Below are 11,128 nucleotides of genomic sequence, written 5' to 3'. Positions count from 1 at the left end.
GGGGCTCAAGCCTCCTCCCTCCTCTGGTCCCATAGGTCCTGTCCACTTGGCCTCTCCAACTAAGGGGATGGCAGGCATTGTGACCCCATTCCACAGCTGAGGCACGAGGCCCCAGAGCAGCCTTGAACTCAGGGCCAGAGGCAACTCATTGGATAGATCGAGGAAAGCCAGCCGGGCTTCCGCCTCATAGCTGGGATCCAAGCGACCATCCCCCCCGCAGCCCCTCACCCATCCCACCCCTCCTGGGGTTTCACATCCCCAGTGTCACAGGCTCACACTCTCTTTGTGTAAACGTCTTAATTACATCTTTAATGCTCTCACATGGAGATGCTATGAGTTAAATTACAGCTTCTGTGCATCCTAAATTACCCACAGCCCTCCAGTTGGCTCAAATGCTAACGTATTTATAGCATCTAGAGGAGGAAATAAATCCAGAACCTTCCCCATGAAGTCCTCCTAGGCCCTCATAGCCTGACACCTCGCATTTGCCACCCTCACGTCCCCGCCAACCAGCAGAGGACAGTGACGGTGGCGAGGCTGGGCACAGGGGCGTGCGTCTGTGCCTGCTCAGGTGCACATGCGTGCCCAGCGGAGAAGTGCCCAGCTCTTGGGGTCTGGCTTGACCCAGTGCCTTGCCCAGATGCCCCAACCTGGCAGAATTCCTGCGGGGCATGGGGTGGGTGGACAATGGGTAGGTGGGTTGTGTGATCAAAACCCAGACTAGGTCTCTTAGGTCTGTTTTCCAAGGGGCTATCCCCACCCTGTTTCAGGCACTGAGGACTTCCCCTGCTAGACTGCAGCTGGCGACCACCGCCCTCCGACCAATAGTCTCTCCCCCAACCCCAGGTCCCCGATAAACACCAAGACAGGGAACTGTTCCAGAAGCAGGTTACCTGGCTTTTAGAGCCCAGTGAAGGGATGTGGTGGGCAGTGGACCCTTGCCTTTGCTTCCCTCTCCCTTCAGTCCCTGAACACTGAAGGTGGAGAAGGTGGCCTACTTAATGTTCCTCTACACACCATGGGGTGGGGGTTGGCTTGGAGGGTGGAGCCAGTGCAGGGGTCTCCATCCTGCCCCCTGTGCTGGGACAGGCACATGTCTGCAGGTGGGCACCTTCATGCGCATGCAGTAGGCCTTCCAGCAGGTCTGGGCACTGCATCCCTCCACACCTGCTCCCCCACCTCCCTTCCCCCTCAGCTCTCATCCTAGCTTGGGCCCAGCCAATAGCCGACCACCATGGAGGGATGGCTGGAAGACCTCATGGATCCCTGTAATATGGACTGACCTTGGGTATGAGTAGCCCTCCTCCTGGCATCCTTGTCCACTGGGCAGTTTCAGCTCTATCCCTGAGCCTCTCCCAGGGTACCACCATACCATGTGCCTGAGACCTGGGTGGCTGCCTCTCCCCACCCCAGAGGAGACTCCAGATTCCAAAGATACGTCTCTCCCTGATGGACGGGAACCCCCTTACTCTCCTTCCCTTCCCCCTCCCATCCCACATCTCCCCCCATTTCCTCCACATTAGAGGAGCAGACCCTGATGTGAGGGGTCTGGGAAGGGCACAAGGAAGCCAGACAGCATAAGGAAGCCTTACGAGGGATGCTCTGCATGCCAGGGCCCTCAGGTCAGGGGACATCAGTGGCCATATGCCCAACCTGGCCAGGGGCCTCTTTTAGAGCCTGGAGAGTCAGCAGCTGGGTCCTCAAAATAGCTGAGGCCTTGGCAGGGCAGGTCCTTAGAGTAGGTCCTAATGATCTCAGAGTGGGCAGCTGAGGGCACTGTGTCAGGTATCTTCATCAGAGGTCCAGGCCTGTCCCTGGGCTCCTCACGCGTGGATGGCATTGGCTACATCGGTGAACACCAGCCGGCTAGGCCTCTGCATTGGGCCCTGAGAGGGGAGAGTGGTCTGCAGAGAGACAGTCAGGGGCATCAGGGACCTTGACCAAGGCCATGCACTCTCTGGCCCAGTCCCCTCCACCCTCTGGTGCCCACGTGCGCTTGGCACCAGCTATGTCTTCTGCCTGGAATGCCCTCCCACAAGCTCAGCCAAGAAATACGACCTGGCTCAGATGACTCCTCCCCCCAGCCATCCCCAGCTTGCCCTGCCACCTCAGCCAGTTGCAGCACTTAACCCAGGTCCCAGGGCCTGGATTAATTATGCATGTACCGACCTCCCCCAGCAGACAGTGTTCACCTCTGTACCGCCAAGCCCCAAAGCCGCGGCACAGGGGCTGGCACAATGGAGATGCACAGGAAACAACCGTCAAATAGTCAGTAGTCCCAAGAGCTGGGTGGACCAAGGTTCTCAGCCCAATTTCCTGAATATCCCAAGGGGGAATGAGTCCTGATCCAGGTGACAAAGAACTGGTAGCAAAACCAGGGGACTCCCAGCCTGGACTCTTCCTGAGCCCAGTCTCTTAATTCTGCCACTGTGGAGCCAGGTTCCTTAGCAACCTGTACAGTCAAGGCAAGGAGGGATGCAAAGGGGTATCATGGGTCAGGGGGAGACCAGGCCTCCTCATGGTGCTCTGGCCCCTGGGGATTTCAGGGACTGGTGGCAAGTGGCCAGGCAGCCCAGTGACTCTGGCAGGATAACCACACAGGTACCCAACACTTTGGACATGGGAGGTGAGTCTGGCTAGGGTCTGCACCTGCCTGGGGTCTGCCAGCTACTAGGAACCCACCAATCTGCTCAGAGGTGCCACTGCCCCAGAATCTGATGCCATTCACAACCCACTCAGGACTGGGATCTCAGGAAGCAGAAGAACCCAGGGTCTCAGCCCCCTAACAATCCCTCCCATGAGTCTTCTCCTGCTTTCCCTCTAGTTTGAGGGGGCATACCTGAGGCAAGAATCAGGATTTTCACTTGCAGATGAGAAAACTGAGGCTCAGAGAGGCCAGTGGAGCTTCCAAGGTGACCAGGCTATCGGGACAGAGCCAGGCTGGATCCCAGGGCTGCCCTGGCCTGGCCTTGTACAGTGAGTCTGTGGGTGGCCGAGGAGCAATTCTACTAGTTTCTAAACAAACCTGACAAAATCCATATACCCGATAGCTGCCACTGACCACATGGCAGGTGCTAGAAAGCTACACGGGAAAGGAGGGAGGGTGGGGGTGGAAGAGCCACAGACAGGCTGCAGGCTGGGTGGAGGAGCCTGGTCAGTGCCCACCTTGGCCTGCGTGGCCTGCACAGCGGCGGTGGCCTGCACGGAGGCAGTGTCCCGCCCATGCTCCAGCAGCTCCTGCTCCAGTTCATCTTGCTCCTCCGTGGGGTCGAAGTTATACATAGGCATGAGCTGGTGGCGCAGCTTCTCCAGCCTGGGGGGGTGGGGGCAGAGACTGCTGCAGGCAGGGCTGGCAGGGCAGGCCCTTTCGCTCCCACCAGCCCTCCAGGTGCTGCCTGCTGACCAGCTGACGCCACCATGTTTAGGGTCCTAAAATTTCCCCTGGGATTCAATGAAAGACATTTTTGCACATACAGTACTAGCTCTACCCCTTGGATGGGTGGCCTGGGAGGGATAGTTACCCACTCGTGGGACCAGATGGGGCCATGGGCCACAGAGCTATCATCCATGAGAGCCATGGGGACTGCCTAAGCCAGGGCCTTGTGTGATCCCCAGCCTCTGAGGGGCCGGGGTGGGGAAAGGGGAGTCAGTGGCCATGAGCTCAGGGCAGCAGGGCGAGGGTGGCTCAGCCCTCCCCAGCGGAAAATGGTTACCCCCAACCCCGAGTGGGCAGAAGAGGCCCTGACTCCCTCACTAGGGAGAGGGACCCTCATGGCGGAGGGACTCTCCTTTCCCACCCACATCCCCTGGAGTCCAGCCCAGCATTGCCCACGGGCTGGAGTCTTGGGTGGCAGATGGGGAGTTACCTCTTCTTCTTCCTGATGTACAAAACCTGCAAGAGAAGGAGCAGCATCAAATGGCCAGGAAAGGAGGCCCTAATGAATCCAGCAGTCCCTCAGGACAGGGGACATGCTGAGGCTGATGAACGGGAGAACTCTAGGTCCCCATGTCCTCAGTGACCCCATCCCAGGGACACATACATCCTAAATTTGTGCTTCCATTTGACGTTTATTAGATGCTGACAGTGCCCGAACTCAGAGGTGGGGAGAAGGCCAGCCTGGGAAGACCACACAGGTAAGCCTGGCCTAGGGACTCGTGGGCCCACCCCTGCCAAAACTGACTGTGGCTCCAGCCACTCAGTGCCTGCCTTGGACTCCTCAGGGCTGAAGTGGTGGTGGGGGGGTACTTCAGCATACCCCCTCCTCTCAGCTGTCCCCAGGACCAAATTTTCTCCCCATGTATGGGCAAAAAGAACAGAGGATAGGCAGTGGCCAGACACTGCAGGGCAGTGGCTCTAGGCAAGGCTCTGGGCTGGCTTCCTGGGGTTTCCATGGGAGGCTGATGGCCCTCAGGGGCTGAGGAGGGGCTGAGCCCCTGGACATCAGCCTAGACCAAACTCCTGAACCCTGATGCTGGAGGAACCTAGGAAGACCCCTGGGTCCTAACCCCCATCGTAATGACTTGAAGATAAAGGCCTAGGCAGCCTGAGGAAACATCTGAGACCCAAGAGCTCCTGGCTAGAGCAGGAAATCCTGGTACAAAGCACTAAGGGGAGGGAGGGAGGGGGTGAGACTTGGGGACCTCTGCAGGACCTGGAGCAGGAACTCCAGGGACCTCTGCCACCATCTCGCTCATCCCTAAACTGGTGTTTTTTGACTACCAGGAGCATGACTGCTTCTGCCTGGGGGAAAGCCATGTCCCTAGAGTCTGTCCCAACCCCCCTGTGGCTCCTACACTCTTTGTGGCCCATTCATAGCTTGAATCTGGTTTGTTTCCAGCCTGGCCCAGAGCTCCTCCTGCTGCTCATTCCCAGGGGACCCCAAAGGCGGAAAGCAACTGCAGTGCCCCTTGCTCCCCCATCCCCTCCAGGAGGTCACATGTTGGCATGGCCCTTGCTCTCTTGTGGGTGGGATGCAACAGGAGCTCCAGGTCTCTGGCATAGCCCCTGCCTGCCCTGAAGCAGCAGCTCCAGCCCCAGTACCCTGTACTCCTGCGCCTCTCAGCCCTCCTGCCTGCCCTGTGATACAGAAGGATCTTTAAGAGAGGCTAGAACCAATCTCCACCCCTCGCCCTTGCTGAGGCAAGAATCAGGATTTTCTGGGGCTCCCTCTGCCCCAACTACTAACACCCTCCCCCAAAATACCTTCCTTTCCAAATCTTCCTTACCCTTCACTGTCCAGCTGCAGCCCCACCTCTTCCAGGAAGCCCTCCCCCACTGTTCCTCCTACGTGAGGCACACGGCCTGGCACTGATTTGTTCCTCCTTGCACCCAGCATGGCCTGGCTCAGGGTTGGCATGAGGGGAGAGGAAGTAGTACTTAAGGAACATCTCCGGACCTGTCCCCTGCTCAGGAGCTGTTTCCTGCCCTCCACTGCCTTTGCCCCATAACTTCCCTACCTCTCCGTTTTTGGTGATAAGGCCATCCACCCCGGCCCTCCGAATATTCCTCCAGAATGAAGAGTAAGGAAGTCTTCCCAAGTTCCCAGGACAAAATCTTTGGCCAAGAGTGACAAAGGCAGATTCTAGGCCCTGCTTTGCCCCTGAGGTTAGGGTGTCTCAGCCTGCTTAACCACCACATGGGTGCCAAACACTGGTATTCTGCCTCACCCCTGCCCCAGGAGACTGCTCAGGCCCCGGCCTCACTCTGTGTGTTGCATCCTGGCTCTGCCCACTGGCCAGCAGTTGGTCCCTGGCAGCAATCCGGAGCCTGTGGGGCCCATATGGTGACCCTGTTTTACCAGCAGCTCCAGCCATGAATGGATCATCCAGCCCTATTTGTCACAGCAACATGCTCCTGAGTCTAAGGCCAGCCATCAGAGCCTGTGAGGGGCAGCAGGCAGAATGCCACCATTGCCAGGTCTGTTGGGGGACCTCAGGTGCACCTCCCACCTTCCAGGTCTCAGTCCTCGCAATCTCCAATGGGCCCTCGGTGACATTCTGAGTGTCCATGTATCATCTTAAGAGGAGAGTCCATATATTTTTTTTTTTTTTGTCCATGCTGCACAACTTGTGAGATCTTAGTTCCCTGACTAGGGATTGAACCTGGGGCCACGGCAGTTAAAGCGCTGAGTCCTAACCATTGGACCACCAGGGAATTCCCAGGGGAGAGTCCATATCTTCAGAGGCAGATACCAGATCTGGAAGCATCATATCCACTCTCAGGGGACACCTGCAGCCCTCACCCCAGCTCACCTCTGCCCTGATGTCTGCCCAACTCTGCCCTTCCCGTGACACTGGGGCCAGGCCTCCACTGTGAGGTCTTAGCTCTAATGTTGCCTCCTCAGTTGTCCCTGACCACCCAGCCTGGGAAGTCCCCCCAACCCCCACCCAATTCCCTAATCCAGTCCCTACGGGATTCCCTTGGCACCCTTGGTTTTATCTATCTCTCACTCCCTGTAAGAACTGCAGGGAAGGACTTTTTCTCCCTAGTCCCTGGGGTCACAAAGGCTTGGTCCAGGGCAGGTGCCCAGTAAATAATTGCCAAGTGAATGAATGAATGAATGAATGAACACTGCCAGCAGCCTGCCATGCCTAGATCATCCCATTCGGACTCTACAGTCCACGATCTATCCCGATTGCCTTCTGGCCTCTACTCCTATTGCATCCCCACACTCACTTACCTCACTGTCCTGCTTGCTGCTCACAGAACCTCCTGTCTGCCTCCAAACTTTTGCCCCTCAGGACCCTCCACCTGCAACACCCTCCTCCCCAACTCCTATGTGGCCTTCATGGCCCAGCTCAAAATGCCATGTATTCCTCAGAACCTTTTCTGGTTCTTCCAATTGGAGGCAGCCTCTCTGGTCTCTGGACCCCAATAAACAAATCTCTGGGGAAGGAAGGGATTGTACTATCACTAACAGACAATTGTGTTCTGATTAGATCCTCTAAAATCTAAACAATGATCGCCCTCTGCCAAGTGAGGGCCATCTGGGCCAGCCCCAGCCTGCCCCAGCTCTCACCATGGCCACAGCCAGGCCAATCACTGTGATGATCCCAAAGGACAGAAGCATTGTGCCCACGCCGGCTGTGCCACCAGCCACGTCAGGGATTCTGGTGTCATTAAAGCTGGTGGCTTCTGGGCTGAGTGTGGTGGTCTCGGAAGCTGGCCCATCTGTGGCAGGCTCCAGGTCAGGTTCAGAGGTGGGTGGGTGGCTGCTGACCCAGCTCCTAGCAGATGGGATCCTGGAGTCCATGCTGATGCTGAGGGACTGCTTGCGGTCAGTCAACCTGCCCACTCACTTCTGACATCAGGGGTGTCCCAGCCTGTGGCCCCCACTACCCATACAAGGGGCCACGTCCTTGGATAAAGAGAGCTCCCTGCCTCCCTGGGTGCTGGAAAGGAAAAAATAAAAAACGTGAGGCTGAGGATGGGACTCTGTGAGGAGATGAAGTCCCCCTAAGTCCTGAAGGCACAGGGGAAATAAAAGTTTGAGGGCAAGGCCAAGTTCAGGGAACATCAGGACATGTGCTTTATATATCTATGGATTCCACGTGGATTTAGGAACATGAAAATGAAGCCCTGCCCCCTCTTTGTGGGTAAGATGATCATAGTGATCATACTTGGAAGATGTGAAAAGTAGTGGGGAGGTTTGAAAGAAAAAGTTCATTCCCCGCCCCCAGCCCCTACTCCCCATGCTGCTCACCTTCTTACTTCCTGCCCCCCACATCCCTCACCTCCTGCTTGGAGAAAAGAATACTGCAGCTTTTTCCCTTCCTGGAGGAAAACACTTGCATGAAAGTCAGACAGGCTTGTCTTTGAATTCCGGTTCAGCCACTTAACTGGGTGACCCTAGGCAAGTCACTCCACCTCTCCATGTCTCAGTTTTCCTGAGTCTAAGGTAGGGGTATTAAGAACACCTCCCTCACGGAAAGGGTCATAGGGTCACTGAAATATCAGAATGAACAAGTCCCTAGAAATGACTTAGCTCAGTACAACCCTCATCCACAGCAAGCACCCAATAAATGTTAGATCTTCTCCCTCTGGCCACTCCAGTTGGGAAAGGGGAGCCCCAGAAGCCCCTGGACCCAGCCTGCTGTGTGGTCCAGCTTGTGCTTGGAGTAAGGGCAGGGACATGTGTGGCAAGACCAGAAGACAGGAAGGAGAGAGAGGCTAAAGTCAGGTCCTCTGGTGGGCTTCCTCTGTAGGCTCTTGGGTCATTGGACTCCCTATAGGGGCTGCCAGGGACTAGGAGAAAATCAAGGGGAGCGTATCTTCAGAGGCAGGGATGGAGCTCCCACTCTGAGATGCCTTCTCTTCCCCTTCCCTCCTCCCTTGGGAGCAGAGGGTGGGCGATGTGCCCAGTCTAGGCTGTAACTTTGGCCTTCCCAGGCCAAAAGGCCCTGGGTAAGGCAGGGTGGGAAGAGGTCCCAGCCAAACTGCAGAAGGGAAGGCCGAGGGATAGGAGGGATGCACAGCTCATGGCTGCATACACACCTCTGCGCTAGCTCACGGGTGTATGTGGGATGCCTCCCTGTGCAGGTGTATGGGTGTGTGTGAGATGTGCACACACCAGTGATGGCCTCTTAGGAAGGAGCAAGGCTGGCACAGAAACATGGGATGGGAGAAGCTCATCGTCCCTCTCTGTCCTCCTCCTCTAGCTAGGCTGGGCACGTCAGGAGTCCCAGGCTCTTTCTTGGCTCTGCCGCTGACCCCAGATGTGACCTTGGGCCAGACCCTTAACACTTGCTCTGGGGCTCTGTTTATTCTTCCCTCCAAAGGAGAGAAAGGGCCCTGCTCATCACTGTTCAGGAACGCCTCATGGTCCAAAGGGCAAGAGAAGGAAGCCAGAGAGAAAGGGGTGGGCACCACCACCTCCAAGAACCCGCATACCATTCTCCACCAGGTTCATCAGTCCTCCCTGCCCCAATCCCCAACCCCACCTTCGCGACTCTGTGATTCCTCCATTCTTGCACAGAAGCGGCGACCTCAGCACTTACTTAATCCTCTCTGGGGCGCCGAACTCAGCGGGAGAGGCTAGGGGTGGTGGCGACTGGCAGGAGGCCGGGGCAAGGTGAGGGGGACCCCCAGGCCCCGGGGTTGGGGGCGGCGGGTCCGACCCAAGGTCCGCCCTCCCTGGGCGCCCTGGGAGGACCTCCCTGGGCTGGGCCCGCGACGTCACAGCGCCCACAGCCGAGAGCGCCCGCTCTGCCAGCCTGGACAGGGACTGGCCGGCCGGGACCCACCTCGGGGGTGGGGCTGAGGCGAGCAGCCTCGCGGCTCCGCGAAGCTCCAGCTCCTCTCCTCCCTGCCAGCTCCGTGCCCCCGGCCCCGGATTGGCTGTCAGGCCCAGAGCCTGCCCTGCATTGGCCCGCTGGCCTGCCGCTCGGATCTGGCTCTGCCCCCAGCAAGAGGGGGAGCCGGGTCGCAGTTCTTGGAGACCACTCCTCACTGCCCGTGGGCTGTGCCAGAGTCGGGAGGGGGACGGTGGATGGCCAGGCCTTCCTAAGGGCTACAACTCTGGTCTCCGGCTAGCCTGGGCTCCATCTCCGCCAGGACAGAGTCGCGCTCCGCAAACGCAGGTGGACACACATTTGGGGAGATCACTAGACCAGGAGTCCCTGAGTCTGCATTGAACTCCGGCTCGACACTCCACTAGCTTAGTGACCTGGAGCAAGATGCTTCTCTTCCCTGGGTCTCAGCTTCCTGCTCAGATGGGCTCTGGTGTGAGGGCTCTTGTTAAACGATACCCATCCCAGGCTAGAAATGAGACATCTTCAGAGAAGTTGGGGGGCGGGATTGTATTTTTATTACAGGAGTGGTATTATTGGACAACTGGACCCAAGCAAGCCTACATACACCCCTCCAATCCAGAGCTCGATCATCTCTGGAGAGGAGCCTTCTAATCCTCAGGTTTTCAAAGGAGCTTATGGGGATCACCGGAGTAGCTTGTTACAAATACAGATCCCCGGGTCTGGGATGGAGCCCGGGAAACTGCATGCTTCATAGTAGTTTAGTCAACAGTGATCTAGTTAACAATAGATGAGGGGGCGAGGGGGTGGCATTGGCAGGCCATACTTTGCGAAACACTGCCATGAATTTTATTGGAGCGACTGAGGCCCACAGAGGGGCACATGGACAAAGCCTCACGATGAGTCAGGATTCAAACCCTGGTCTACTACTTCCAGTTTCGAGCTCCCTGCTCGATAATGGGAGCTAGAGGGTCAAGAGCGGCCCTGGGGTCCAATTGCCACCTGAACCCCAGGTCCTGGACACTGGGTCCCACCCCCCAAATTAGTGCCCGCCCCCAACACTGGGACCCGCCCATGTGCCGCTCTACCAGCACACAGCCTGCGTTAGACCAGGTCCCTGGGCATCGCGCCCCAACTCTCGAACTCAGAGCCGACTGGTGACATGTCTCCGTTCGGGCTGGCTACACACCGGCCGGCCGGGTACCCAAACGCCATCTCGGAGCAGTCACCGCAGGCTGGAGCCTTATCCCTGCCTCGACCTTCAGGAAGACCGTCCGGTCCAGGCCCCCGGGGAGCAACCCTACTCCCAACCACGCACTTTCCCGCCAGTGGCCTGCGGGCGTAGTGGGCGTGGCGTTCATATCCCCCACTAGCCGCAGGGGCTTCCAAGGTGGAACACACCGGCTCTAGGAACTCTGGAGCTGGGCGACGGGGTCCGCCCGAGCCCTTCCTCAGTTGCGCCAACCCCGGAAGCAGAGCGTCGGAGGGAGCTTACCGCGGGTCACGCATGTCCGGGAGCCGAGTCCGCGGCAGTTTCTTCAGGCTGGCGGGCGAGCGGGGGAAGCTTTTCAGGCAGGTATGCGTAACACCCTCGAGACCTCGAGTTTGTCAGAGCTCTGGCAGCCTTCCTTAAAAAGTCTATAGCCCCGTTGTACAGATGGAGAAACAGGCTTGGGGAGAGGCGACCTCGCGGTGCGAAACTGAGAGGGAAGCTGCGCCCCTGACTTAAGGCCTCGGCTCCTCCCTGGGCGGCGCTCTGGTAGAGCTGCTTCTGGAGTCTGAAGGAGTTGTGTCTTGACTGGGACAGTTCCTAGCTGGGTGACTTTGGGCAAGTTGCTTCCCGTCTCGGAGTGTCATTTTCCTCTCTGTCTGTCTTTGA

The 11,128-nt window shown here is 57.7% G+C and overlaps 2 protein-coding genes across 17 annotated transcripts in view; one reads left to right on the top strand and one right to left on the bottom strand.

Annotated features, from left to right (window-relative positions):
* Positions 1-282: 282 nt before the first annotated feature.
* Positions 283-10,859, bottom strand: LOC309607508 (uncharacterized protein C3orf18). 4 transcript variants are annotated; one of them, XM_082346109.1, is made up of 5 exons: positions 10,745-10,859; positions 7,020-7,392; positions 3,867-3,892; positions 3,166-3,313; positions 283-1,904 (listed from the first exon to the last, which is right to left on the bottom strand). In XM_082346109.1, exons 2-5 carry the CDS (start codon positions 7,251-7,253, stop codon positions 1,824-1,826), a joined length of 489 nt encoding a protein of 162 aa, XP_082202235.1. In that variant the 5' UTR covers positions 7,254-7,392; positions 10,745-10,859; the 3' UTR covers positions 283-1,823. The 4 variants fall into 4 exon arrangements, with proteins under 4 accessions (XP_082202235.1, XP_082202233.1, XP_082202234.1 ...); XM_082346107.1 differs by lacking the exon at positions 10,745-10,859 and adding an exon at positions 9,244-9,291; XM_082346108.1 differs by lacking the exon at positions 10,745-10,859 and adding an exon at positions 8,941-9,237.
* Positions 10,702-11,128, top strand: part of HEMK1 (HemK methyltransferase 1, mitochondrial release factors N(5)-glutamine) — a 33,961-nt gene continuing 33,534 nt past the window's right edge. For 12 of the 13 annotated variants that reach the window (XR_014232426.1, XR_014232427.1, XR_014232428.1 and 9 more), the window contains exon 1: positions 10,702-10,825. The gene's annotated coding sequence lies outside the window, so the exon portion shown is untranslated. The remainder of the gene's footprint in view (positions 10,826-11,128) is intronic. The other variant, XM_082346102.1, reaches the window with a different exon arrangement.

This window comes from Balaenoptera borealis, assembly GCF_965194805.1.
Source record: "Balaenoptera borealis genome assembly, chromosome: 12".
Classification (NCBI taxonomy): Eukaryota; Metazoa; Chordata; class Mammalia; order Artiodactyla; family Balaenopteridae; genus Balaenoptera; species Balaenoptera borealis.
The sequence above is the reverse complement of the archived record's forward strand: the minus strand, read 5'-3'. Positions and strand labels throughout refer to the sequence as shown.

Bases quoted from the DNA above. Each gene is read 5' to 3' on its own strand.
- LOC309607508 (XM_082346109.1), bottom strand. From the start codon at position 7,253: ATGGACTCCAGGATCCCATCTGCTAGGAGCTGGGTCAGCAGCCACCCA. The intron at 3,314-3,866 runs GTAACTCCCCAT...CCACCCCCCCAG, and splicing joins TACATCAGGAAGAAGAAGAG to GCTGGAGAAGCTGCGCCACC. The intron at 1,905-3,165 runs GTGGGCACTGAC...GTCTCTCTGCAG, and splicing joins TGCAGGCCACGCAGGCCAAG to ACCACTCTCCCCTCTCAGGG.